The following is a 26268-nucleotide window of genomic DNA, read 5'->3' as shown; positions in this document are numbered from 1 at the left end:
ACTTTCTTTTTTTGTGTTCTGCTGAAGTTATACAGGTCAAAATGACACGAGGTTAAGAAAAATTATAAAACAGTTATCCCTTTAAATAACATAATGCTACTGTCCATATTTTGTGATTGTTATTTTTTGTCATAAATCCTTATTATTTTAACCCTTCATGTTTGTTACAGAGTTTGCAAATATCTAACCAGTGAAAAGTATAAAAAACACAGTATTTAATATTTTAAAAAGGAGTGTTTTTTCAATTTCCTAAAAAAACAGTGAATTGAGACATCCAAGGTTTCTGAATGGACAGCCCAATAATAACTTAAATTAATTAAATGAATAACTCACAAAAAAAAACAATAACTTAAGACAAGTAGCAGCATGAAGTTAGTCCATGGGACTGTAACATTTTTTTATTGATTGCAATGAGAAAGCACAGCATTTATCTGCTTTCAATTTAGTACTAAAATTCCAAATATATTTGCCTTTAATAAAGAAATAAATTGTATTACTGCACTAAACACACTTTAAACGACACTGTGATATATGACACTCAACTCCCCCTCTATAGAGGCTGCTGCTGTTTTTTCTTGCTGTCCTTCTAAAACCATGTAACCACATATTTTGTGTTGTTTTTTTACAATAAATCCTTTTTATTGGTCAGCCTTTATGTTTGTCACTGGGTTTTGCAAATATCTAACCAATTAAAAGTATTAAAAAGTGCTTGTCAACTTCAACAACAAAATAATTAATAATTTAGAAAGTACATTTTTTTCCATTGCCTGAAAAACATAAAATATGGACATCCAAGGTTTCGGTAGGACAGCAACGATTTGTATGTCTCCTGTTCTTTCAGTAAAACAAGACTTTCTAGGAACAGTTTTTTGTCTCACAGTCTCTTTTCTTACTCTTTGATATTTCAGTGTTGTAAAGTTAAGACATCAGATCACCAATCAATCTCTCTTTAAGGTTGAACCGTGTCCGTTTGTCATTGAGTGTTTAGGGTATTATGATACCAATGTACACGATAAAGTGTTTTGTGATATACATGAGATGAGGAGATAAAACTTGAGATAGTATGTCATTAAACAAAATAAATATGATCATAAACATTTCCTGACATAATCTACTCTATTTACTGTAATCCAATGGCATTGTAAATCCAAGGCACTTTTCAATGCATATACCACATTTGTTTGAGCTTTAATACATAGATAACCTGGTTCTGGTTTATTTGTTAATGATGTTTTCTGTTTCTTAAGATGGGGAATTTACCCCACTTGTAGGCACAATGCTGTATGGCCGTCAGTGTATAGACTAACAGCAGGTTTAGGAACCATTGTCCTTCTGGGCAGCGTCACGGCGGTCCAGCCAGTAAAAGGAAATCATAAGGAACAGAGCTGATAAGGTCACTGAGATGCTGCAGGCCAGAAACACGTATGTGAAGACTTGAGTCCTGTCTATTAGTTTTCCTGTAACAAAGATAGCAAAGTTGAATAAAACTTCTTTGAAATCAATGAATTTCTGACTTTCCTGAAGCAATTTCATCATTATTTTTATGCTTTATGAGTTTGTAGGTTAGTATGACTCTGGTCTAAGGCAATGGTGATCACTTAGCGGAAGGCAGACTCACGCCAAGGTGCTAAGTTATACTTGGCCAAACTACTGACACTACTGTGTTAGAAAATACAAGCAAGAAAACAGCTCGGTCAGTTTGACCAGACTCGAAACACAAACTCCACTCCCACAAACACTCATAAATCCAGATTAGTGCTTTACAATGAAGGAGACATTCCGATCATTGTACACAGACATACACCCACTAAATAATCACTGTTATTTTTTTACTTTGAATGTGATGTGTTACACTGACAAGAGTGTTTGGCAATGTTCTTTTACATTTACTGACAGTACAGTTGAGTAATAACAGGGATCATGCAACAGATAACAGTCTGCATCTGTTCACTGCATCTTCAACATGTTGAAGCATATTCTTTACCCAGCATGTCACATAAAGTAAAGTAATATAAATCCTTTTTCAAGACGTAAACCACTGACTGAGTTACATTTACCTTTTCAGTTTTATTACACTACTCATGTGTTAGAACAAAGCATTGAGACGCCCCCTTCTAGATTCAAGATTTTATGTGTCACATACACTGTAAATGTAAACATGTACAATTTGCAGTGAAATGTTAATCTGGTACACTCCAAAGACTGTGCATATAGAGGAGAATAGAAATAGAAAATATGTACACAAGAATAACAATGTATTTTGTTCCTAATACTTTATTACCGGCTGTTTACAGTTAAGATCAATTAATATAAAAAACACACCAAGGCTAAGAGGGGGCTGTAGTACTGCTGATTTGGTCTTAATCTAAGAACCCGATGGTACTTGCTGATTTCAACATCTGAACTGCATAAAATAAATCCAGTGATGATGTTTTCCGTCTCATTTTATTCTTTATGTCTGTCAGGTTTGTTCCTGCATTATATTAAAAAAAACAAATGATATCAACCAATCCCTTCCGTCAGACTGGCATCACACTTTATTTTTCGGAAAATTCGGAGAAGTCTGTTCTCGCTAGTGCTTCTGATATTACCAGAAATTTTTATAATGTAAAATATATAATATCAGACATTTTACTTGTGGGTGTATTGGATCAGTAGGGGCGAATTTAGTGATTTGGGGGCCCTATGCAAATCCATTTATGGGGGCCCCAACTATGCACCATATTACTTGCTACCCTTATTTGCTACTGCAACCCTTATTTTTCCAACACAACCCTTATGGTTCCTCCTCAAAGCACACAACGTTTCGCGCCCAGTCAAAGCGACAGGGGAAAACTAAACACAGATACTCACAAATTAAAAAAAGAATAATAATGAATTCCCAAATGAACAAGATGGAAAAAAATACGCCTGGGATTACTATTTACAAAGTGTGTCATCTCTCCGTGTGTTTTCTTTCTGGTTTACGATCTTTCATGCATTTAAATGTGACCAAATTTCTGTACTAGTGCGTACAGTACGAATCGTTAGCACTGTACTGACGTTATGATATTATGTCTTTATGTGCCCATCTGTCTATGCAGCAGAGTCAATATTTGAATGAAAACATATTTCATTAAATTACCTCCATTTCATCTGACTCCCATTTAATAATATCTTGACTTCTCTTTTAGTTTTAATTCATTTTACTTTTAGCAATTATGAAATTTGGGTATATCTTTGATTCTCCTGCTTTACTCAGAACTATTTTCATTCATCCGATTCTAATGTCGCTTAGAGTCTCGCGGCGGCCGTTTATATGCGGATCTTACTGTCACAGACTGCAGTATTATAACTGTGTCGTCGGTGTTCATGGAGAAAAACTCATCAGAATCATTATCATTGCTCATGGCCGGGAGAGTGCTATGTCTGGCAGGAGAGAGAGACGCTGCTGCTGCTGTAGCAGCGGGGGAGTTTGTGTGGGGAAAAAGAAGAGACTTTGAGAACAATCTTTTGTATCTCATCTTTTTACCTCTCCTCTGATCTAGTTGCGTTTCTTTGTTGTTTATTTCCGTGCAACTTTAAATTTGATTTTCAGCTAATGTACCACACAGTGACACTTGTGGGCAGTTCTACTAATTCCGGCGATGCGTTAACATTCTCCAGCTAGTGTCGAACATCTCGCGCATATACTCTGCTGAAGGAATTGTCCATTTATATAATCTATAATGGGGGGGTTGTGCCTTCGTACATGTGATATAATGTAAAACGTTAACTGGGATATCCTGACTATTTTGATGATTACTTGGGGCTCCATGTGGCTGCTGACATTGCTTGTTGGTCCACCCCTTTCTTTTGGAGGCCCCCTGCTAGCACGGGGATATATATTAAAATAAACAGAAGACCATGATTATTCAGGAACATAAGAATTGTATATGCAGTATTGAAAGCGATCCATTAAAAGATTGGAGAAGGCATTTTATAATAAGGTCTAATTTATTCATATTGGTTACATCGCAATGAAATACTTTGTATTTCTTAACCTTGGTGTATTTTTAAGTTCTACAATTATTACGTTTTCACAACTTAAGTTTTAACATTTTTCATTTATGAATGAGCAATTTTAATTTTAATTATTTTAATTACAATAAAAAAAGAAACCCCACCTTAACAGTTAATGATATCTTTTTTACTAAAAATATTGATGAGTTGCACTCTATTTTAACAGTGTACCAGCATTTTAAAGTAATTTCTTATAATACAGTGACACAACTGCATTCTAGTACAATTGGTTAAATCTGTAGGAGAAGTTGCCTACACTGCGGTGACATAGTTTCCGTCTGTGGTAAAGGAGGCTTATAGACGCAGAAATGTTACAGTTTTATGAGTACAGTGGTAACGTGGAAGTGCAGCTGGTGAATGACACTACACTGTCTGTCAGAGTCCGTAAAGAGCTGTATGTGCCAATATTAAGGAGTCTAATGGCCTGGGGGGAAAAGCTATTCTTGAGCCTCTCCGTTTTGGCCAACAGGGTTTAACTACTTTATTCATTTACATGAGCACAAATCTTAATCCTACAGGGAGCATATAGTTATATTCTAGATTCTAGAATATTATTAAGATTTGTGCTCATGTAAATGAATATGGTCCTTTTCTATCCCATTCATGACAATGCTGTGCTCAAAGCAAGGTTAAAAAATAAATTCTTTATTCAGTCTAATGAGGAAGATCATAACTGGTCTGAAGTCCAGACCTGAACTGAACACGTTTGGTTTGACTTGCATGCATAGATCAAAGATGCATGCATCAGTAACATTACCCCCTAGTAAAATATGTTTGTGTCTTGACTCAAGTCTCTGGTAGGAATGTTAAAAGACCAGCAAAACAGCATTGTCAAAATCACGTCATCTGGAGTTTAGAGGCTTTTAAATCTTGTTTGGGTACTCACCTTTTATCTCCAATCTGCAAACAAGGTAAACTTCAAGCACAACTTCAAAACACTTAATTACAAGGTTGTCATGTTACCTGCGAGTGGAGGTCCTATCAACAGTGTGACGCTTTCCATGATTGACAGCAGGCCGAGAGCAGACGGGAACCGGCTCATCTCCACTATGTCCATCATAACGGTGAACATCAGCGATCCGACAACGCTCATTGAAATTCCATACACAACCACGTACGCTAACAGTACTTGAAAACTAGCGCCAATGCAACAAATACTGTTACTGAGTCCGTTTATCACCAGCGCGGCTGAGAACACGTAGATGTGGCGACCTTTGAACCAGGGCAGGCTGAATAGCACTCCGATGGGGGGTCGCACAAAAATATTGACGAAGCCCATGATGGAGAGCAGCAAGGCGGCTTGGCTTCGATCCATATTATTAACTGTTGCGTAAGGGACTAGGTATATAAGTGGGACTACAAACCCCAGCATCATCCAAGTGATGCCCAATGAAAAACAACGAAATCGAAGGTTGCTGCTGAACAGGTCAAAGGCCATGTTTCGTCTGAGAGATGATGGGAAACTTCGAATCATTGCCAACAATCGCACTTTCAGCCCCGTTTCTGAGATGGCTATGGGGCCGTTCATCATCGCCTCTGATTTTCTGGGCTTGCGGGGTATGAGCGGTCTCATGACAGCCCCACAAACACAGCAGTTGAACAGCACAGCGCCGAGCACCAAAAAGCTCCCCCTCCAGCCAAGTTCACGGTGCAGATAGTCTCCTAAAAAGGGCAATGCACATAGGCCCAGAGCGGTGCCAGTGGAGGACATCGCATTGGCGAATGGACGACGACGCACAAAGTAATGTCCGAGTATGGTGACGGCAGGCTGAAAGCTGAAGCAGAAACCCAAACCTGTGGAGTGAACACAAACTTACATGTTATAGACTTATGGGTTGCTAACTTGCTGACTAAATTACAAACAGGGTGAACTTGAATATCTACATTTATAATTGTATTTTTATTTGTAATAGTTACTGAGGGATTTCATTGGACCGGTAGCGTTCCAACGGTTTTCATTATGCTTATGTAAAAGATGTAAAAACTTGATGATTGAAATAATCATGAGTTCTCAAAGTTTTTAAAGAACTAACATTTTTGCAACAATTTTTCATAGTCAGCTAAATGCTTCTGCCAAATTCCTCATCAATTGGCACAAGAATATTAAAAAAGCGATTTTATGTTCTATAAAGAGCTCTTCTTTATTTGTTGGGCATTTTTATACACAGAAATCCTATATCCTATAGTAGAATGCAGTCTCTCAAAAAACACAGGCATATATATTTCCCTCATCTTAAATAGAAAACGTAAAGACCAATAATTTTTCTGATCTCTTGACCCTGTCAACAGGGTTTTAGGAAAATCTAAACAGACAGTTCAATGTACAATATGATCAAGGGAGGTTGTGAAAATAAATCAGCATCGTTAATCCTTTGGATCTTTAATTGAAAATAATTTTAAATGTCATAATGAAAATGTTGTTTTTCTCTAATGCAAATGGTTTATAATTATTCAAACCCTTCAACAACCTCTTGTTTTTGCCAAGATAACATCATTATAGTCTTCACCTATAATGCCTATAGAGTTTGAAGAAAATCTGAAAGACATTGAGTGGGCTCTTTTGCTGCGGTGCAAACTTGAGTGCGATTTTTCCCCGGCGTCCCCCACAGTGGTTTGGTTTCAGACTCAATTTGATTCTGTCGCACCCTGGTGCGTTTGTGTTCGTCTTACATCATCAAAAATGTGCACTGCGCATGACAGAAAACAAAGCACGGATCAATATATTGTGTTTTTTTAACTTGGTGCTATAATGCGCAGCAGACTAAATGACATTTGGGTTTACTGTATGCGCGTTGTATGCAGACGCCTTTCTATTTTGAGGGAACAGTGGGCTGCCGGTGTGATTCCACTCGTAACCCTTAGCAGATCACTTTACTTCCTCATCAAGTGTGCACCCGGGTCCACGTTGCTTTCATGTTCATGCAAACCCCGCCACAGTTCAAGAGCAACCGACCTCAGGCCATCTCCTTCAGGTAGTCTCGGGGTCGGTGGCCAGGTGTGCACCCGGGTTCGCTTGACAGCTTTCACACTAGCAATTTTTCATGCGAACCGCGCCACGTTCCGAACTTAACTCTAAGTGTGAAAGCGACATGAGACAATTCCCTTCTTACTCCAGACCCTTCAGATTTCCAGCTCCATGTTGGTTCTTCTCCTCTTCAGTTCACTTTACAGATGGGGTACTTTTTTACCCCTGTGTGCACCGAACCCAACTTGAGTGTATGCTGCTAAAAAGGCTCATTTGGTCAGATGAATTTAGCCTTTTTAGCAGCATAAACTAAAGATGGGCTTGGTGCACACAGTTATAAAAAAGTACCCCACGTGTAAAGTTAAATATGGTTGTTCTTTTGAAACCTCCTATCTACATATCTGTGCTCCTTTTTTGTTTTGTTGCCATTAATCATTATTATTAGTCACATTTTATGTTTGTTACTGGGTTTTCCAAATATCAAATCAATTCAAAGTATGAAAAAGTGCTTGTCAACTTGGAAAACACTATAGAAATTATTTAAAAATGAATTTCTGAAAAACAACGAATTTGGAGATGCAAGATTTTTCGAAGGACAGTGACGATATATTTCTGTATCTTTTATGTTCTGGGCCAGTTGCAGAAACTGTTATTTCTTACTATTTCTCGCTATTCTCACAGACTAGGAATTAGTTAGGACTAATCAGTATAAATTTTTATATTTCAATAAGCCCAACATAACTTTTTATCTAACTGATGTAGCCTGTTAACTGTCACCCGTTCCGTATACGGGACACCTAAGTTTGCATCAATATTGTGCATGTAAATTCTAATCGGATCAAGACAAACTATATATCGTTGGAAAGGTCTAAGACTCTAGAATACAGATTTCTTTAGTGTTTTTTTAAATAATTTATGTAGGGAGAGTAAATGATTCCTTTTTATAAAGAGTGTGCTTAAATGTTTTGTTATCCTTTTGCGACGAGTATTTTAAATGTATTTTTTCGCAATAATCAGCTACTTTTCTTTTTTCAAACGAGACCAACTGTCAGTCTGTATTCCAAAGAATTCATGAGTTGCGCCATATTAGTTCCAATATGCGTGTTTCATGTGTAGACTCAAAAAGGACTCCGACAGTTCAACCAGTCTTGAAGAAAAAGAATAGATCTAACATCACAGACTAGTCAATGCAGTTCATGCAACCGACCCTTGGATAAATGGGAATGGATTCTAGCAAATACCAAATGAATTAAAAATTCTAAACCTGATTGCCACCGCTAAATGTCAAAAAGGAGCCTAGGTTGAATCTTTCAACAGGAGAATGACATGAAAACAAACATCAAAATAAAAAATGGGTCACTGAGGGATAAAAAAAGCCTCTCCAATGGCCACACCTGAACTCTTTAGAAAATGAGTGGAGAGAACAGAGGAGAAGCCCCAACATGAGATTTTTGTAAAAAAATCAATAAAAGATCCAAAGGATTAACAATACTGATTTCTTTTCACAGCCTTCCTTGATCACATTTACCTAGGGGTTGCATAATTTTGAGTCCATTGTAAATAAATTTATTCTTCAAGTTTGTAGTTTTGACTGCAAACGTCACATCTATAACCCTGGAATCGTTCATCAATGAATTCTGATGCGATACTTTTATTTTTGCCAGATACAATAGAGTAAAGAACTTTTTAGATAATTATTAGTGATAAACACAAAAATATATAGATTGTGATAAATTTCATGTTGTTGCTTTTAAACAAGGATAAATCATATTATCATCATCTAAAACTATGGGACAAACAGTACTGACCTGTTATGAGCCCAGTAGTGATGTATAACTCAACCATGGAATTTGAAAAGGAGCTGGCTGCCATGCCCACACCACTCAAAACACCCCCGAAGATCACCGTTGCCCGGCAACCGAAGCGTTCCACCAATACACTACATAGAGGACCTGGAAGAACATTGCGTACAGCTTGAATTAAAGGTGGTTTACCCAAGCATGACATGGCATAATCCTACTGTTCATTGAATTTACTTTTCCCCATCCTGGAACTTTGACATGCCTAATGCCTTCTTCAAAATAAGTTTGGCCAATGCACGAATAAATCAAATTTGGCTGGTCAAGAGGGTCAAAGAAATGTGACATGCAATGTTTACATGGCAATACAGACTTGTTACAGTATCACAGTGTTACCCTTATCAGTGTATGTCAATATCATAATGAGACGGCCAATCAACACCTGCTTGTAATTCACCGTCTCCTACAGGGTTATATCAAATATGTGTTATCAGTCCTAACCAACAGAACAGATGTCAAACAATGACCACAAATTCCTTCTCACAGTAGTAGAGAAACCAATATAAAGGTTTTATTAATACTTTCAAAAAGTATCAATAGCAACAAATGATTCTGAAATTTAAACACATGGCTCTGGCGTTGTCAGCTACTATGGTCTACTGTGCTGTGAAATCCTCACCTCCAACATGTAAAGCCGATGTCATTATTGAAGGCACCCAAGACGTCTCGCTGTTGGTGGCATTAAAAGCCACCTGAAGATCCAAGTAGAAGATGCTGATGCAAGAGGGAAAGGCCAGTGTGAGAGCTAAGACAACGATGGTGGCGAGCAGAACCACCCATCCCCAGCCTCCATCCGGAGCATCATAAGCAAGTGGATGAGGGAGTCCGGGACCCGTTTTTTCTCCCTCCTCAGATTCAGGCTCACATTGCTCTTCAATGCTAGAAGGTTGTTTAGGAGCCATATTTTTCTGTCTGATGGAACTGAAGTCACTGCCGTCTGAGTTTCTCCACCTGGGTGTTTTGGGCTCTCAACAGCACCAGAAGGGAAGGGCCTGACATTCTTGCATATTCCATGTCATCAAAGATTTGTTTGCTAACCTCCTAAAATGAAATGAGTGCATTCAAGATGTTACGCAACAAAGTTTCTGTGAATTTGTCAAACTCGACCATGTTTACTTTTCGAGTTCAGACAAGGTGTTTCACATCCACAGGTTCAGAATAAAGCTGCTGATATGTGACGCTAAAACTCAACACATTACAAAACAAATGGAGGAAATCGATAAAAGAGGTAGTCTCGGTAAACCTCTCAACATTAATGCAAACTTTAATAATGTTTAAAGAAAGTTAACGGTTGCTTCACTACAGTAACGTTAAGTAGTTATACCATGATATTGGCAAGTTAATACAACTGGTTAATCCTGGTACCTACGGTAGAACATGATAACTAAAACACCCATCAAATCACTGGCATTTATTTGTTGTGTATCATCTTTAGGTGTTTTATAAAGTCTGATGTCATCATGTTATGCTGTTCCGGAGAACGCGCACGCGATTCAACGTTAACTTAACGCTACGTGAAAAACAATGACGCTAAATGATTTTTGCTTAAATAAGAACACGTCGTGGAAAAACTTAACGTGAGTTACATGACTGTCCAACGTCTACCCTGAAAACAAACAAAAAACGGTGTTCACGCAACATCACATATTTAAATGTGGTTGCATCACCCGGGGTAGTGCGCACAATGTCAACATTTCGCTCTGCGTTATTAGCTCATATTGAGAACAAAAAAGCGCACTGTCATATTCAACCACACTAAATGTATAGCATGAATCGGCTTTGACAAAGGAAAACTCACCTTCTCAATGCATTAACCTCATCCGCGGCAGCGCGGCGACTGTGCTGCAGAAACTGCGGTCATACTCGCGGGAGGAGACACTTCGGGTTGGAGCAGCTTGCAGCGCCGATTGATAAAAAACCCAAATAGTGTGCCTGCTTTCCAACCTCACGACCATAGCAGACTAATACAAGAAATCAGGCCTAAATGATAAGTGGTACGGCTCCTTTAACTGCAGTCAACACGTAGAGAAATTTGAGCACAAGGGCGATGGCAGGCATTTCCTATATTGCCTTCTACCCCACGATTTTCTCTCATCCGCCTACTAGTATGCTCCGAAAGGCGGGTGTTTAAGTGTTGATGCGTTAGTGGTATATACCTCAATACACACAGTAGGTGTTATGTTTTTTTAAGTAAACGTCACTCATTTAAGTAAATATACTATACTGATGTGTGACGTCGACGACGCCCATAATCAGCCTGCACTCTAAACAAACTTGCCACTTACACTTATTTACAGGGTTGGTTCCCACACACACGCACACACACACACACGTATACACACACGTATATATACACGTATATATACATATATACACATACATATACATATACACATATACACACATATACATACATATATATTTATATATATACACAAAAAAATTGTTTAACACAAATTTTTTTAAACATGCTCAGCTCTAAAATACTTAAACCTCATTGATTTTTAATTGTCGATTCTTTCATCAAAATGATAAAAATGATAATCGTTTCACTCCTCAAAAGGATGGGAACCTCGTATTTAATAATTCTGCTCCATTTTGTTTTCCCATACACACTTATGCGTTGAGTTAAAACGCATCAACTGTAATCAACAAACAGCACACAACTTTGAAACACAAACACAATTTATGATAAAAATCATACATTATCTTTTTGCAATCTGTACATGGCAAGAAAATGCATCAGAAGACGAACGTCAAAAATAAGAAAAATGAAAAGACAGTCTGATCAAGACTACTCATTTCCAGAATCTCCATAACCTATTGACATATTTGACACTACACCAATACTGTTGACAATGCAATACATCCAAAACAACTGATGTAAAAGCAGGTTTTAGCATGTTAAAATGTGTGTGTACTGTATACTAAAGCATGCAGGTGTTGTTGACTAATTATTATGGCAAAAATGCCTCTTTTTTTTAACATGGACCATGTTTTAACTGGTATGAAAGACTTTATGACAGAGGTCTAATCTTCTGGCCTACTTCGAAAACTTCGGTTTAAGGGCTTATACCACATATACAAAGGGTGTTGTATAAGCATATTTAGCCTGAACAAGCCAGTTTATCCAGTAATGTGTGATATTATTACAGAAGAGAAACATGTCCAAAGCTGCAGACTGACCATTTTTTTAAGTTCCACTTCTAAAATGTTCATAACATATCAAAACCGTCTGTCAACAGTCCATGCACCAATTCACCTCTACACACTGTCACACAGGATATACTCAACACATCACATGCTTCCAAATTAGCGTTCCAAAATAAGGAATTGAAATGTTTGACTTTTTGTCAACAATTCAGATGAGAAACAAGACCTAAAGTACAGATTTATAAAAAGAAGGAGGCTGAAATTCTCACAGTCTGGGTAATACGCAACAGTCAATGTGACGTCCATTTCGGTTTCCTGAACAGTCTTAAATAAAACTTGAGACTGCAAATGACATTTATAATGGCATGCATGGGGTTCAATTCTAAAAATAGAACAAAATCCACACAGGGAGAACATTAAAGGTAGGCACAATCAGGCCCAACTTAAAAGTGCATGGGGCAGGAGTGAAAAGGCTGAATACAGATAGGCAGGCACAAAAACAATCTGGGCAAAAACAGGGCACATTCAGTATCCGTGTTAAGGAATGGAACTAACCGTTCAGACTACAAAGACATGAGAAGTAACCAGACCATTACGTTGCCTTCATTTGTATCTGTATTTTAGGGGGAGGTAAGGAATAACGGGTCAAAGAAGAGAACTAAACAGTGCATTTGGGTGTGAATCCAGGATTCTGCTTTGAAAACAGATATGAAACCTAACTGTGAACAATGGGAATATACGAGAATGTCCAATTAAAGGATCCTTCAATGACTAACAATTGGGGCTGAACGCATAAACTCTCTCAAGGAGGGGGGAAACAGTAACAGTAGCTCACAGACTAATACTTTGTGTTCTTGATATGCTAAATAAAATAATGTGATAGAGGTGAAAATCTTTAAACATATTTAGAGCAAGAAACAACACTTTAAACACCGCAGACCATAAACATTACAAAAACCCATCTTAGACTGAACCCTACCTTCATCAACAGTTTAGCAATAGATATGAACAACCGAATATCCAAAATACAGCCTGGACGATACTTTACTTTACCTAAATATTCTTACTTCTAGTAACAGTAGATTCAGATTCCACAATGTTTTACATATCAAGTGTATCTGCTACTTGAGAGGAGAACCAAGTTAAACGATGAGGCGACCAGTTCAAAGGACAAAATACCAGCTCCAGTGTCAAAATGAAGCACACGTAAAACGATTTACCTGAAGAGATATTGATACTTAACATTTTCAAAAAATGACAAGAAACTATGTCCACATTAAATGGAGCCCTTTACGTTCAACATTCCTCTGATGTGATCAGTCTTTTTTTTTAAGAATGAGTTAAACAGTCAACATGTTATGCTATTATGGGGAGAACAAGCTCTTAAAATGTCAACAAAGTGTCAAAAGAGCCATCAATGCAGTTTTGCCCGACACAAAACATGTTGGCGCATTGTCCAACAGCATTCTCTTAACCACCTGGACAAACCTGACACTTTCTCTATAAAAGAAGTCTCCTGTTTTTTTCCAGTCATCGACAAAGAGTTTCAGAGTAACACTAACAAATTTTAGCGACCAGGCATTTAAAAAGTACACCAGGGATTACAGAATATCTCAAATAGAGAAACTCATTGATAAACACAAAAAAAACGACCACTATGGTACAAATATCAACAGTAACATGACTTGCATTCGGCCTTATCGTAATACATATGTTCGTAATATACATAATCCTGTCATGCCCTACAACCAAATATTTCTTCTGTTTTTTATTTCCTGTTTTGATGCATTTGAAATATCCAGGCCGAAAAAATCTATTTCCAGGATGACGACCCGAGCGAACTGGAAATGAGAGATTTCTTCACATAAGTGGACAAATATGCGACTGGACGGTTGGCAGTATGAGTTCTCCTCCCTGCTCCTCTGGTCCTTTCCAGATGGCTAAATGGGTAGAGTTAACAAAACGCCACTCAGCAGACAGAACACTGCATGTTCAAAAGCTGCAGTCTTCGTTTCATCTGTTGAGCAACCTGCTGTGCGCTTGGTTTGGGATGTGTACACTGAAATGAGAAATGGATACAGAAATGTGGCGGATGCAAATGATTTAAGATAACGTGCTTGTTAGGATAAGCTGTATTGAATATGGGGAAGTGACTTCTGCATGGTCTTGCACACCTTTGGAAGTCCTGAGGAGCATACGGTTATACGCAGCTTCACTGACCAGCTGTTGTAAAGATTATGATGGTAATGATTAGGATATGAATAGGGAGATGACAGCTGCATGAATAAGCGTTACGATGAATGATAAATCCTTTCCTGTAATCCTCTCAGCAATCTTGCATCAAATATCATTATCCGAGGTTTAACCTCAGATGCTTTTTTCAATTGGCTGATAAAAGCATTGATAGTTAGTGATGGCGCTGATTGGTTAATGTTGCAGCACTGCAGGGAGGAGAGGGGCTTAAACCCCCTAAGTGGAAAGGCACAAGGGGGAGGGATGGTGAGCTGATGAACTTGGAGTCAGCTGTATGGTGAAGTAGGATCTGGAGGACGGAAGTGAGCGATGGGAGATCTGCGTAAGCTCAGACACCGGGCTTCTCACATCCTGGACCCTCTCTCTTGAAGAATCTGTGGGGGAAACATCAGCATCAACGATGATGAACCATTACATTTTGTCAGATCTTGTTGCTTAATAAACCAGAGTTAAAATATTAATCGTACCTTAGCCTTCTCGGTGGGTTCAATCACAATTCCATTAGTTGAGTTGTTGAGCTCCCGGGAAACGACACACAGAAATTCAGCCTGGTCCTCGTTGCCATAGTTATAGGAGGAACCGATGCTTATGAGCTGGAACGAGACAAGTCGAATCAAGTTCACTGCATCGCAAACAGACAGATACCATGAAAAACGTTTACTTACGCATACCCAGAAAAACACATTTTAGAAAGTCAAACGTTTAGAAAGAAAAGACCCATAAAAGTTTAAAAAACAACCAGTTAAAGCAGAAGGTCTTACAAGGCTAACCTTTCACAAGAATGAGCATTATATACACCCATTCATTATATATTGTTCTCATAAACCCCATCTCAACTAAACAGCTCATCATTGGTTACAGATGTCGCAACCATACAGAGCAAAACCTCAACAGTCTTTTAGTGGTCTAATCCCGACCGGATTAAACACAGAATTTGTATTGATGCTGGGTAACACCTACCTGTTCAAACTTCCATCCATCCGACATGGTGGACACCATCTGAGTGAGCTCTTCTTCTTGGCATTGTAATACACGATACACATGCTTCACAGGGCCCTATAGGAACAACAATATTTGAATCCTTAAACACTTAAAGGAGTAGAAAAGGAGTGAAAATGCTGTTATCATTCACTCGCCCTCTTGTCATATCAAACCTGTATGAATCTCTTTCTTCTGCAGAACACAAAAGAAGATATTTTAAAATGTTGGTAAAAGAACAGCACAGCCCCATTGCAAGTGAATGGGGGGCTGTTAATAACATTCTTTTGTGTTCAGCGGAAGCAAGAAAGTCATACAGGTTTGAAATGACAAGAGGCGGAGTAAATGTTGACAGCTTCTGTCTTAGCCAATGGCTCGAGTTTGGGACAAAATGTCTTAGTACAATGTTTACGAGTACAATGGTGACATAGGGTAGGGCAAAACAGTTGTCTAAACCTGTCATTATTTCAAAATTCCATCTGTTGTTTCTAGGTTTCTAGGCGTTATAAGTTTGAGCTTCAAGTAGCTGGGCACTTAAACCTAGATCCAAACTGGCTTTGCTTTTGTCCCCAAATGGTTCAGAATGATGAACTTTAATTCTTATGAACACCCCCTCTTTCCCTTAAGGCATAGATTGCTTTAAATTAAAGACTTAAATGCTTTCTGCCTAGAAAACTCTGAAGTCATTCATTCTGAATTTATTTGACCACATACCTGTGATGTCCTGTTTTCATTGTCTCGTATTCTCTCCTTCACAAGTCGCACAAGTGATGCAATGTTATAAAACTCTGCTTCCTCCAAAACACCTGCAGTACCGGATAACACGTTACACACTATTAAATATCGAAAATAATTCTACAGTAAAAAGAATACAGTAAGAGATGATACACTACAATGTGATAATTAAAATTTACATTTTCTAGTCATTGCTTTCACTGCTTTTTCTCTTATTTTTCATGCATTTATTGTCAATATTTTTATACAATAAATATAAAAAATATAAATTAATGATTGCAAGATATTGACAATTCTAAGCAATGATTTTAACTGCAGATTTTTAAAGGGGTCATATGGAATACGTGTTTTCTGTGTTATAAGTTTCCCATGCATGTATTAGACACATAAAGTTGAAAAAAATTAAAGAGCCGAGACAAAAGATGCATTCTATCAAAAAGCGAATGCTCGACCAGACCTGCCTGAAACGCCTCGTGTAACCACACCCCCACAAATCTACATCAGTTCGTGGTATGGTTTGACTAAGACCACCCAAAGGTATTCGCAAGTAAGGTGGGCGTACCTGTCAGTACAATTGCTTCGGAACCTGATGTTCCAAATATGGTTACAGGCGTCATATTTCCATCACACGCTTGCAGAATTCGACCAATCACTACAAGCTGGTTACCTGGCCAATCATAGCACACCATGCTTTTCAGAGCTTTGTAAAAAATCGGTGCGTTTCAGAGAGGCAGGGCAAAGAGGAGCTGCAAACACGCACGATATGTGGAATATACTGCGTTTTTAACCTTAAATCATGTATAGAAATTGCAACACATCTAAAACAATCGAAAATATACATTTTAGCCGTGACATATGACCCCTTTAACAAAGACCCACACAATTCTTTTGACACCTTTCAGACTCTTTTAGTACCCCACCGGTTCTGTAGGAAACTGTTACGCGAGTACACTGTGGTCCCTTTACAGAAAAAAAAAGGTTTTAAATGAAACTAGATCACTACTGTTCCATTATGAAGTTTTCAAGGACAATGTGCCCTGACCATCTTACCCTCCTCAGCAAGGTTCTTGTTTATGATCAACTTTCCATGCCTCAGGTAGTTCAAGATGGGGCCGAAATATGTGGGATCCCTGTCAATTAAATATGCTCCTGTCTCATCCTGAGAGGAAAAACGTGAGATTGAATTTATAAGTGAACAGTGATCAGTGTCTTTGCATGCAACTATCTATTTTAGGACCATCTCAGCTATAATTCTAGCACACAGTGTGGTATTAAAGGGATAGTTCACCCAATATGAACTCTAGAGTTGTTCCAAACCTGTACATATTTCTTTATTCGGTTGAACACAGTGGAAGATATTTGGATGAATGCTCGTAAACAAACATATCTTGGATCTCATTGAATATTCCAATGGGAGTCAAACCTGCCCTAGAACTGCTTCCTGTCCTACATTCTTCAAAATATATTGTTTTGTGCTCAACAGAGCAAAAACAATTAAGTACTTTTTACCACTATGGTAGTCAATGGGGTCCAAGAACTGTTTGTTTATAAGCACTCTTCCAAATAGCTTTCTCCGTGTTGTTCATGAGAACAAAAAAACTATACATATTTGGCAGAACTTGAGTAAGGTGAGTAAACGATGACAGAATTTTATTTTGGGGTAAACTATCCCTTCAATTTGTTGCTTTAGATCTCAATGTGAATTCCCTTAACAACACCATCAGACATTGACCAGATAAAGATGAATTCAAATTTCTTAAACTAATATGCAATGCTCAGTTCTCTAGCATTACATTATGATCTTTATAATGTTTAAGGGGGAAACTAGAGCAAGTAAACAAAAGCTTTTTTTCAATTTTTTCATCATTTTTAAATGGCAAAACAGGACTGCTTTTTTCTACAGGAATGTTACACCATGAAGATGCAACGTTAAATTAAAGACATAGATTTGTGAATATCAAAATCACGGAAGAAAGGCAAATTATATTTATCAATCACAAACAAGCTAAATAATGGGTAGGTGAACGATGCATTTTGTTTGTGTGCTGCAGGAAAAAACATCAAACAGTAACGTAAACACTACACTTACCTTGTCAGAATCCAAATCCGGATCTTCCTGGCATAATCGATACAAAAACGATTTTGGATCCCTGAACAGGGTCTGTTTCGTCGTGACAAAGTAGGTTCCCCCAACGTTCAGTCGAACCCACCTGGACCCAGGCTTCTCTGTGGCTTCTGGCGATGGGAAACTGGGGTTGCCTTTCATGGGGAACCCGAACACCGCTCTTGAACCCGAGACCCCCGGACTGGACAAGCCACTTCGCGGCGGAATCATCAGGGTGGGCGAGGGCAGTCTCACATTCACTGATCCTCTGATTTCACAATGATCGGTCTGCTCAAGGATGCTAGTCGCGTTGGGCTCAACGTGCAACTCTGCCATATTTTCGAAGCACAGTCAGTTCCGTCTTTATCAGACACCAAATTCCGTTATTTTGCGCTCTGTTCTGCCCCGCTACACGAAACTGGTCGGTTTTAAACGCGCTGATAACGAGGACAAATGCGTTGCGATGTGTAAGGAACGCTCACACGTGGCGACATAGTTTACAATCTATAAAACGCTTGACTGATCCGTTTTGTTTATACAAACGACCCATGTAAGCTACAAATATTATGGGTGAGACTGAATATATCGCTTCCGGGTTAAGATAACGCGTACGTCACAAAATAAGAGTCTATATAAAATGATTTGGCATTTCTTTATTTCAGGCATAGAGCTATAAAATAGCAACTCAATAATACGGATTTAAATATATTTTTATGTGATTATTGGTTGGTTATCATTAAAATAATCCAATGACTATATGATTGAACCAATCACTATAATGCATTTTTGTTATCATATTACATAAAAACGTTTTTTTTACACTTTCTACTAGTAGTTCACAATTTCCACTAGTTGTTCATTTACAGTCCAATTTAAGTATAATAATAATAAAAAACATTTCAAATAAGGTTTATTGACCAGCATTATGACATAGACTCAATGCAAAGACCCACATCACTTAAAACAGATTCAATGTCTCTCGTGAGGTTTTGCAGAGGCTCCAGTACTGGGGTAACATGTTGGTCCACCCATTCCTGTACTGTAGAATCTGGATATAACAGACACATCTCCTTCCTCACCTCATGCAAACTGCTATCCAAAGCATCAATAATCCTGTTTGAAGAGGGAGAAGGAAAACCATGGGCATTTTAAGCTTAAGAAATATACAAATTCTGGCTTACAAAATGATCCTGTTTTCATAAATGATAAAGGTATTCGACATAAAAGTGATTAATAAAAGACTCACATTTTTGCTTGTGTTTTAATTTGTTCTGCAATGAGTGGGTTAATGATCTTCTTTTGTCTGTGGTAGGGTGTGAACCAGCCCCTTACATACCTAGTGTGCATACAAACATGCATACAAATCATGAACAGGATGCTATCAGCAGTTCTAAAGCTTACAAGTCAAAGTGTTGGTCTGACCAACTTTCAAATGGAAGACTCTAATGTCCCTAAACTCACATATTGTTGTGAAAATGTCTGATTTCTTCAGACTCCAGCATAGACGCCAACTGCACTATAAGTGCTGCTAGTTTCGCCCCAGCAAAGGTAGAAGACAATCTGGGACACAGAGGCCAAAAATTCTGTAAATTAGCCTAGTTTAAAGTAACCCATGGGGTTTATTATGTTACACTCATTCAATCCTTTTATAGGACATCAGCGTAAAGGTGCGGTACCTCTCTGTGTCTTCTACTTCCAAAGTGCCAAATGTCGCACACACTTTCTTCTGAGCTTCTTCATTAAAGCTACCTGAATCACAAAGACCATATATACTGATTTATATAATATGAATCACAATAATATATAAAAATCATAGTTCTATAATATAAGTACTAGTAATACAACTCAATTGAAAGTAGTTTCACTCCAAAAGACAGACCATAAAGAAGAGTTTGCAAACAGGAAGCCAAAGAGGGCAGGCTCACGGGCATCAGTTCACATAAAACAGACAGGTGGTCATATCTGAAGCAAAAAAAAACATGTCATTGTGTTGGCCAACAATCAGATGCAATTCTACTGACAGCCAGGAAAATCACCCAACCTTTGCCATCCAGTAAGTGCAATTCCCTGTAGCTCAATGCCATCTGAAATGCTGGATGCCACTTTGAGCCACTGCACATGGTTGTCCACATGCCTCTGAGTGCTGGTCACACAAGTGTGCACAATGGTCGAGCCTTTGAATGAGCTGGCGACCCACTGCTGTGACATACCGGCAGATTTATATAGTTCAAGTAGCATTACTGCAAAGAATAAATGCAAGAAGATACATTTATAGTTATCCATTATGATTAAGTATTTGGGTTCAACATAACAGTGTTAAACTGCTGAGCCAACATACCAGTGTTTGCTACATCAAGAGTGGGATTGTAGTCCCACAACATTGGTTGTACTAATCCAACAAGGCCACTCTCTAAAAAAAACAGAAATTGTATTATATGTAAAATATTAAAAAAAAATGCGTTAAATACTGTAAGAAAAGTTTTCAAAAAATGGTGTGAATGTGTAATATGGTTACCTTTAATAGTTTCAGGGGTCATGGATCTGAGCATATCATCCCACATGATCAGATTAAGGTTTGGGACAGTCTCTCGAATGCCCTTTGCCATCTTAATGACATGACTGAGGAAAAGCTGGTTAACACTGTGACCAGGAATGCTTAACCACTGGTTAGACTCGTCTCCAAGACCAAGCATATACACCTGTGTGAAAATACAAATGACTATAACCAACATAAAGCAAGCACCTTTAACTTAAATGTGATTCCTCATTGCAAGAACTGAACTGACCTCTTGGTCAAATGTTTAGTGGCAGGAATGAAAGAAAACGTCTTTTTAAAAGACTGATCGATTGATTCTATAGTACAGAGTTGGACTGTACCTCATCCGCTCCGATGTGTAGCTTGCTACTTTTAGGGTGGAGTTCCATGACTTGACGTAGCATCTCTTGCACCAACTTAACTCCTTGATCACGGTGTGGGTTCAGGGTGCCCAGACAGTTGTCTACCTCGCGCAGCTCTCTAAAGATCTCATGCTTCAGGACAAACTGAAATAAAAACACAATTCTCTTAGCTAATAAAGAGTTCAGAAATGTAAAATAAATGTGTATTTGTTCATATAGATATTACTATCTTTTTATAACATGAGGAACTTTAGTAGTTGATTTTATATGTCTCTCAATGTATGTCTCTTACATGCATCTCAATGTAAATTACAAATGTTCCATAATTACTTCCAAATGTCCAAACGTCTGCACCAGGGGAATGACCTCCAGCCCTCTGCTGCTGGCAGCTTCTTGTATAGACATGATCTCCTCACGGCTGTATAAATAAAAAAAGTAATCTACCGTTATAACCAAAACATATATTTTTAGACACGTCCTTAAAGCTTACCTGTATGGAGGCTGAACCTTGGATTGAATAACTTTGAGCTCTCCCTCATAGGGAAACATATCTTCATACTCAATAAGCAAGCCATTGGCACCGAGATCAGCAAATAACTGGATCAACTGGGGAAACATAATTATGGTCAATTACTCAGTTTTACATGCACTTTTGAATTAGCTAAAAACTACACAAAGAGATGTACCTCAAATAGATAGCCAATGTTTGGAGGTGCCCCTTTTAAGTCCAGATGGACAAACTTCTTGCCATTGCGCAATGATAGGTCCATAGCAGGCTCAGCACAGTAAAAATAGTTGTCTTAAAGGATTTATAAACAGTACAGTCACTTCCTTAACCGAAACTACACATTGTGAAAGCCACAACTAAAATGCTATGCTTGTAAATTGAATAATACTGACTATACAAATAGCAAACGGTTCCTCTTCTTCATTCGAGAAGAAAGAACCTGCCTATGTTTACCATCCTTTACAGCACACACCTACGAATCTGTTTAAGTTCCTCTCTGAAGTACGACGGGAAATGTAGTTTTACGCGCATTATTTAACATATAGCAAATCAGACGATGGACTTCAAGTACCTTGCTTCCTTTTAAAACCGGAAATAATGTAGAAGTCATCTCTTCAGGCCCATGGATATCAAAGAGTATATAAATACCAAGAGGCGAAACTCGACGGAACGTTTCATTTCAACACCGGCAGAGCGCTTCCGCGATTTTGGGGTGAAAGCGACTCGGCTTAAAGGGATACTTCACTTAAAATGAAAATTCTGTCATCGTGCAGTCACCTTCGAAATCCAAATATGTCTAAATTTCTTTGTTCTGTTGAACACAGAGAAATATATTTGGAAGATCCCTTATAAACAGACAGATTTAGCCAGAAAATTGACTACCATAGTAGGACAAAATAGATTGGTAGTCAAAAGTGCACAAGAACTATTTGCTGTCCTACATCCTTCAAAATGTCTTATTTTGTGTTGCACATAAAAAAGTCAATGGGGTAAAGATCTGTTTGGTTATAAGCATTCTTCTAAATATCTTTCTCTGTGTTCATCAGAACAATGAAATTAATACAGATGTGGAACAACTCAAATGTGATTAAATGATGACAGAAATTTCATTTTTGGCTGAAGGATCCCTTTAATGCTGTCGCCATGGCAAAATGTGCTGATTTGTTAAAAAAAAAAAACATTAAAGCTGAAATTCAACCTGAATGATGAATATATATGATGACAAAAGCCTTGGCTCGCTAGAAACCGTGTCAGTTATTATCAAGTATTTTCACCCCAAAATGGCGGCCGCGCTGTTTCCCAAAAGGCACCAGAGTTTCGCCTTTTGGTATATATAGTCTTTGGTGATATTATTTTACAATACGAGTGATTAAAGCACCCGTGCATTAAAATAAATGGTAACACTTTACAATAATGTGCTATTAGTTAACACTCGTAAATGCAGTAGCGAACATTATTTAAGAATGAACAATTTAGTTTTTCAGCATTTATTAAAACAATTGTCAATTAGTTCATGTCAATTCAGTGAATCATGTTAGTTCATTGTGCATTAACTATTGTTAACAGTGACAACGTTTGATTGTAATAATTTATTAGTAAATGCTGAAATGAAAATGAATTAATATTAATAAATGCTGTTGTTGATTGTTAGTTCATCTTAGCTAATGCATTAAGTAATTGTTAACAAATAGCACCTCATGGTGAAGTGTAACCAAATAAATGTACAGATAAATTAATTGCATATATGTTTTGAAATATATACGTTTAAGTTAAGGCTTGTTTATGTATTTTATTGTGAAAAATACTTGCTATGTCATGTGAAGGCGCAACAGCATGTGAAATCAAACAAATGTCGCACTCTAGTGGACATTTCTAAAAACAGTACTGTAAAAAACGATTTCTCTGATATATCTATATATTTTTGAGACCTGTGCATTGTCAAAAAAGCTAAAAAAAAAATGTAGGTAAATAGAAAATATGTTTTGTGCCTTCAGAACCACCCAAAGCTCCATACATTTTCGCTAAACAGAAGAAGCATGAAGAGCCGCAGCTCCGCGAGGGGGCCTGACGCAGTAACCCAGCAGCATCAGCAGTCCGAAAGATGTTCGCAGGACAGGCGGGAGTGCGCAGTGGCACGAACGCGCACTCACCCACAGAGAACGATTGCGATTGGAAGCGAGGCAGACGGATCGTGTGTTTTGTGTCGCTGCCGCGCAGTATCTTTAAACGCAAGTGCTGAGGACTGCAACTACAGAGACCGGGGAAACTTTATTACAAACACTTTTCCAGCTAACGGGAATGACCGCTCCCAGATTTTCCTGAACACTAGGTCAGTATGCGCAGATTTGCGTCCATTCCTACGCTTCAAAGGCGCATTGTTGCAAGCATAAAGAGTTGCATTGTTTGGATTGATTGTTGCACAGCGGTTTGCTACCTTGCGGCCAACCACTTCAACCACGAGAGCCGCTCTCGGGGGCTGTGGTTGGGAACCTGTTTTCACGCTGCGGCAAAACGCTTCTGGGGGGCTTTTCAATCGCAGTCGTTTTATTTCAACACGGAATTTTCTTGCTTCAATTATTTAGATATTTTAGACTGCGTTTCGAATGTATTTGCTGTATTGAGATTCATTTTCGCGTGGCATGTGAGAAATAAGCTGTCATTAATTTAAAATAACAAAGAACGAACGTTGTATCAAAGTTATTATAGATATAAAATTAGTGTCGGTGGTTGGCACATTGATTTTCTCTTTGGCAACGATTTTTCTGCATTATTGTGATGCATCATTGTCTCTGCATGTTGTCACGTATCCCAGTCAACGTTTCTTCGAGGAACACCGTTATTTCATCTGACTGAAAGTTTTTGAATCGAACCGATACGTATCTTACCCCTTCCCCCTTTTGTAGCGGCCCCAGACAGTTCCTTCATCCGGGGAGGAGGGACTACACTAGCGGCCGTGATGATTGACCATTCCGGTCCCTACCCAAACAAAGGCTGGTAACCCGGGGAAACAGCCCTGCGCATGGGTTTCTGACGGCTCATATTAGACTCGCCACTGTCGACTGAAAGATGACATACGTAGATTTTATCAGAGGTGTTTCCTGAGATGCTCAGGCGAGAGAAAAACTCTTTAGAAAGTAATGTCGATCCCGTCTGCAAGGTCACTTTGTGTTCACGGCGGCTAAGTGGCTGAGTGGATTAGACAAACAAACCAGTTTTATGCTGACTGTCTTTGTCCAGCCTTGGTGTTTGTTTGTGCAAACGAGAAAACTGTTTAATCAGAATGGGAGTCATTGGGTCTTAAAGGGAGTCATTCGATTGAAGTCAACACGATGATGAAGAAACATTTCTAGACGTCAGACCTTTTGAAATTGAGAAAATTTGCCTCTGCTTTTCTCAGCTAACCAGTTTGTTTTAATCTTATTTTATCTGTTTAAGCAGAGATGTTGTTCTTTAGGTGAAAGTCGTGTAATGGAATGAGAAGCCATGTCAGATAAGTGATGGGCACCATGACATGTTTTAAAAAAAATGACAACTTTACCTAAGCCACTTTCTTTACTAGGACCGTACTCCTAAAAATATACATTTCTAAACATGTATGTGAGTATTATCTGTCGAACCTTAATGGAATATTTTAAGAAATGTCTTTGTGTCCATGCAAAGGAAGTCAGTGGGGTCCAATGTTGTCTGGTTGGCATCGTTTTTCTTTTTCTTTATTTTTTTGTGCAGAAGAAAGAAAGTCATACAGGATTGGAATGAAGTTTTTAGGCAAATATAATAATTTTGTGCTTCCAGTCTTTGGAAGTCTAAAGTCAATCCAAAACAGCTGTCATATTGCCCAAACAAAAAAAGGAATTCTTCTAACCGATCTAGTCTAATCTTGTCCAATCTCAGGATTTTTCAGAAGTGCAGGATGTGTTTGCGACGGATGTTTTGTTGCGTACTAGTATCTAAACAGCATTTAAAGCCAGATTTCAGATTAGGAATCAAACATGTGGTTGTTTTTGTAGGCGAACGCATCTCTATTGTAATCTTGCCATGCTGCCTGCCCTTTTCTTAGTAAATGTACCCCTGCTTGACTTTAAAATAGGTCACTGTGGCCTTTAGTGTTGTTAAATGTTACATAATGAAAAAGACCACCATGTTACAATGTCTAATGTGATCATATTCAGAGTGAAAATGTCAAACACGCTTTAGTTCTCTTTGTTAACAGTGATATTTAAGTTAACAGAGACATGTGTTTTTGTACAAGGTCAAGTGTTTGTGGCCATCTCACCCATACTTTGCTTTGATCTCTGGTCTGTAAATTGAATGGGTTTTTTGAGATGCTCTGGTGTTTTCTCTTATCAGATTTGTAAGAGATGCATATACCATTGAAGTAAATTGGCAGAATAACATTTTCCTTCCGGTATATAGCCTATATAGGTTATGTTTTTGAGATTCAGACAAATTGCATTGAAATGACCCCCTCTCTCAGTAAGAGATGACATTTCTTTCCGCCTGTGAACTTGAGAATATAATAGTAATTTTTTCATGTGTTGGCCACAGCAAGACTTTTCTCACACCCAGAGGAAACCATCCATCTGCTTCTTGTTCATAGAGCTTCTTTTTGGTTAGCGGTCAAGATCCAAAGTGGGAGACATGTGGTGAAATAAAATCCTTGTGTGTGCTACTTTTTATATTAAATCAGCCTGTTTCTGCTAAAACGTATTTATAAGAATTGTTTTCATCTGTTACTTAGAGGTGACTTCACCAGCTTTATACTGAATATATGTCA

General features: G+C 38.2%; 4 protein-coding genes across 12 annotated transcripts in view; 1 reads left to right on the top strand and 3 right to left on the bottom strand.

The window, feature by feature from the left end:
- Positions 1–367: 367 nt before the first annotated feature.
- slc16a5a (solute carrier family 16 member 5a) lies at positions 368–11056 on the bottom strand. Of its 2 annotated transcripts, none has more exons than XM_056772132.1 (5): positions 10664–11056; positions 9485–9906; positions 8815–8958; positions 5005–5835; positions 368–1457 (listed from the first exon to the last, which is right to left on the bottom strand). In XM_056772132.1, exons 2-5 carry the CDS (start codon positions 9765–9767, stop codon positions 1315–1317), a joined length of 1401 nt encoding a protein of 466 aa, XP_056628110.1. In that variant the 5' UTR covers positions 9768–9906; positions 10664–11056; the 3' UTR covers positions 368–1314. The 2 variants fall into 2 exon arrangements, with proteins under 2 accessions (XP_056628110.1, XP_056628111.1); XM_056772133.1 differs by lacking the exon at positions 10664–11056 and adding an exon at positions 10235–10453.
- A 352-nt stretch (positions 11057–11408) lies between these two features.
- On the bottom strand, positions 11409–18656 carry kctd2 (potassium channel tetramerization domain containing 2). Of its 2 annotated transcripts, XR_008909447.1 has the most exons (7): positions 18074–18656; positions 17035–17143; positions 15964–16055; positions 15232–15327; positions 14739–14864; positions 14193–14645; positions 11409–14077 (listed from the first exon to the last, which is right to left on the bottom strand). XR_008909447.1 is itself a non-coding variant. In XM_056772027.1 (6 exons), the coding sequence occupies exons 1-6, from the start codon at positions 18422–18424 to the stop codon at positions 14616–14618; spliced, it is 804 nt and encodes a 267-aa protein (XP_056628005.1). In that variant the 5' UTR covers positions 18425–18656; the 3' UTR covers positions 11409–14615. The 2 variants fall into 2 exon arrangements, 1 of the variants encoding a protein (XP_056628005.1); XM_056772027.1 differs by having other exon boundaries at positions 11409–14645.
- Positions 18657–18721: 65 nt separating this feature from the next.
- hexdc (hexosaminidase (glycosyl hydrolase family 20, catalytic domain) containing) lies at positions 18722–24824 on the bottom strand. The gene is made up of 13 exons (XM_056772025.1): positions 24380–24824; positions 21673–21785; positions 21477–21592; positions 21317–21404; positions 20966–21130; positions 20604–20787; positions 20427–20498; positions 20130–20328; positions 19968–20050; positions 19765–19837; positions 19550–19648; positions 19335–19424; positions 18722–19201 (listed from the first exon to the last, which is right to left on the bottom strand). The coding sequence occupies exons 1-13, from the start codon at positions 24417–24419 to the stop codon at positions 19012–19014; spliced, it is 1512 nt and encodes a 503-aa protein (XP_056628003.1). The 5' UTR covers positions 24420–24824; the 3' UTR covers positions 18722–19011.
- arhgap12b (Rho GTPase activating protein 12b) overlaps positions 23552–26268 on the top strand; it is a 38967-nt gene continuing 36250 nt past the window's right edge. For 2 of the 7 annotated variants that reach the window (XM_056772022.1, XM_056772021.1), the window contains exon 1: positions 23561–23823. The gene's annotated coding sequence lies outside the window, so the exon portion shown is untranslated. Of the gene's footprint in view, positions 23824–26268 lie in introns of all 7 variants that reach the window. The other 5 variants (XM_056772018.1, XM_056772019.1, XM_056772020.1 and 2 more) reach the window with 5 other exon arrangements.

The sequence above is a fragment of the Triplophysa dalaica genome, chromosome 17 (genome assembly GCF_015846415.1).
Source record: "Triplophysa dalaica isolate WHDGS20190420 chromosome 17, ASM1584641v1, whole genome shotgun sequence".
NCBI classification, from domain to species: domain Eukaryota; kingdom Metazoa; phylum Chordata; class Actinopteri; order Cypriniformes; family Nemacheilidae; genus Triplophysa; species Triplophysa dalaica.
This window is presented reverse-complemented; position numbering and strand designations above follow the sequence as displayed.

What these genes read in the sequence shown, in the direction of transcription:
- slc16a5a (XM_056772132.1), bottom strand. Translation starts at nt 9,767, where the DNA reads ATGGCTCCTAAACAACCTTCTAGCATTGAAGAGCAATGTGAGCCTGAA. An exon ending in CACTACTGGGCTCATAACAG is followed by an intron (nt 5,836 to 8,814) that starts GTCAGTACTGTT and finishes TTCACTCCACAG; the next exon opens with GTTTGGGTTTCTGCTTCAGC. An exon ending in GATAGGACCTCCACTCGCAG is followed by an intron (nt 1,458 to 5,004) that starts GTAACATGACAA and finishes TCTTTGTTACAG; the next exon opens with GAAAACTAATAGACAGGACT.
- kctd2 (XM_056772027.1), bottom strand. Translation starts at nt 18,424, where the DNA reads ATGGCAGAGTTGCACGTTGAGCCCAACGCGACTAGCATCCTTGAGCAG. An exon ending in CAAGAACCTTGCTGAGGAGG is followed by an intron (nt 16,056 to 17,034) that starts GTAAGATGGTCA and finishes CCGGTACTGCAG; the next exon opens with GTGTTTTGGAGGAAGCAGAG. An exon ending in AACCCACCGAGAAGGCTAAG is followed by an intron (nt 14,646 to 14,738) that starts GTACGATTAATA and finishes TTTCCCCCACAG; the next exon opens with ATTCTTCAAGAGAGAGGGTC.
- hexdc (XM_056772025.1), bottom strand. Translation starts at nt 24,419, where the DNA reads ATGAAGGAACTGTCTGGGGCCGCTACAAAAGGGGGAAGGG. An exon ending in GACCCCTGAAACTATTAAAG is followed by an intron (nt 20,499 to 20,603) that starts GTAACCATATTA and finishes TGTTTTTTTTAG; the next exon opens with AGAGTGGCCTTGTTGGATTA. An exon ending in TCTTGATGTAGCAAACACTG is followed by an intron (nt 20,329 to 20,426) that starts GTATGTTGGCTC and finishes TATTCTTTGCAG; the next exon opens with TAATGCTACTTGAACTATAT.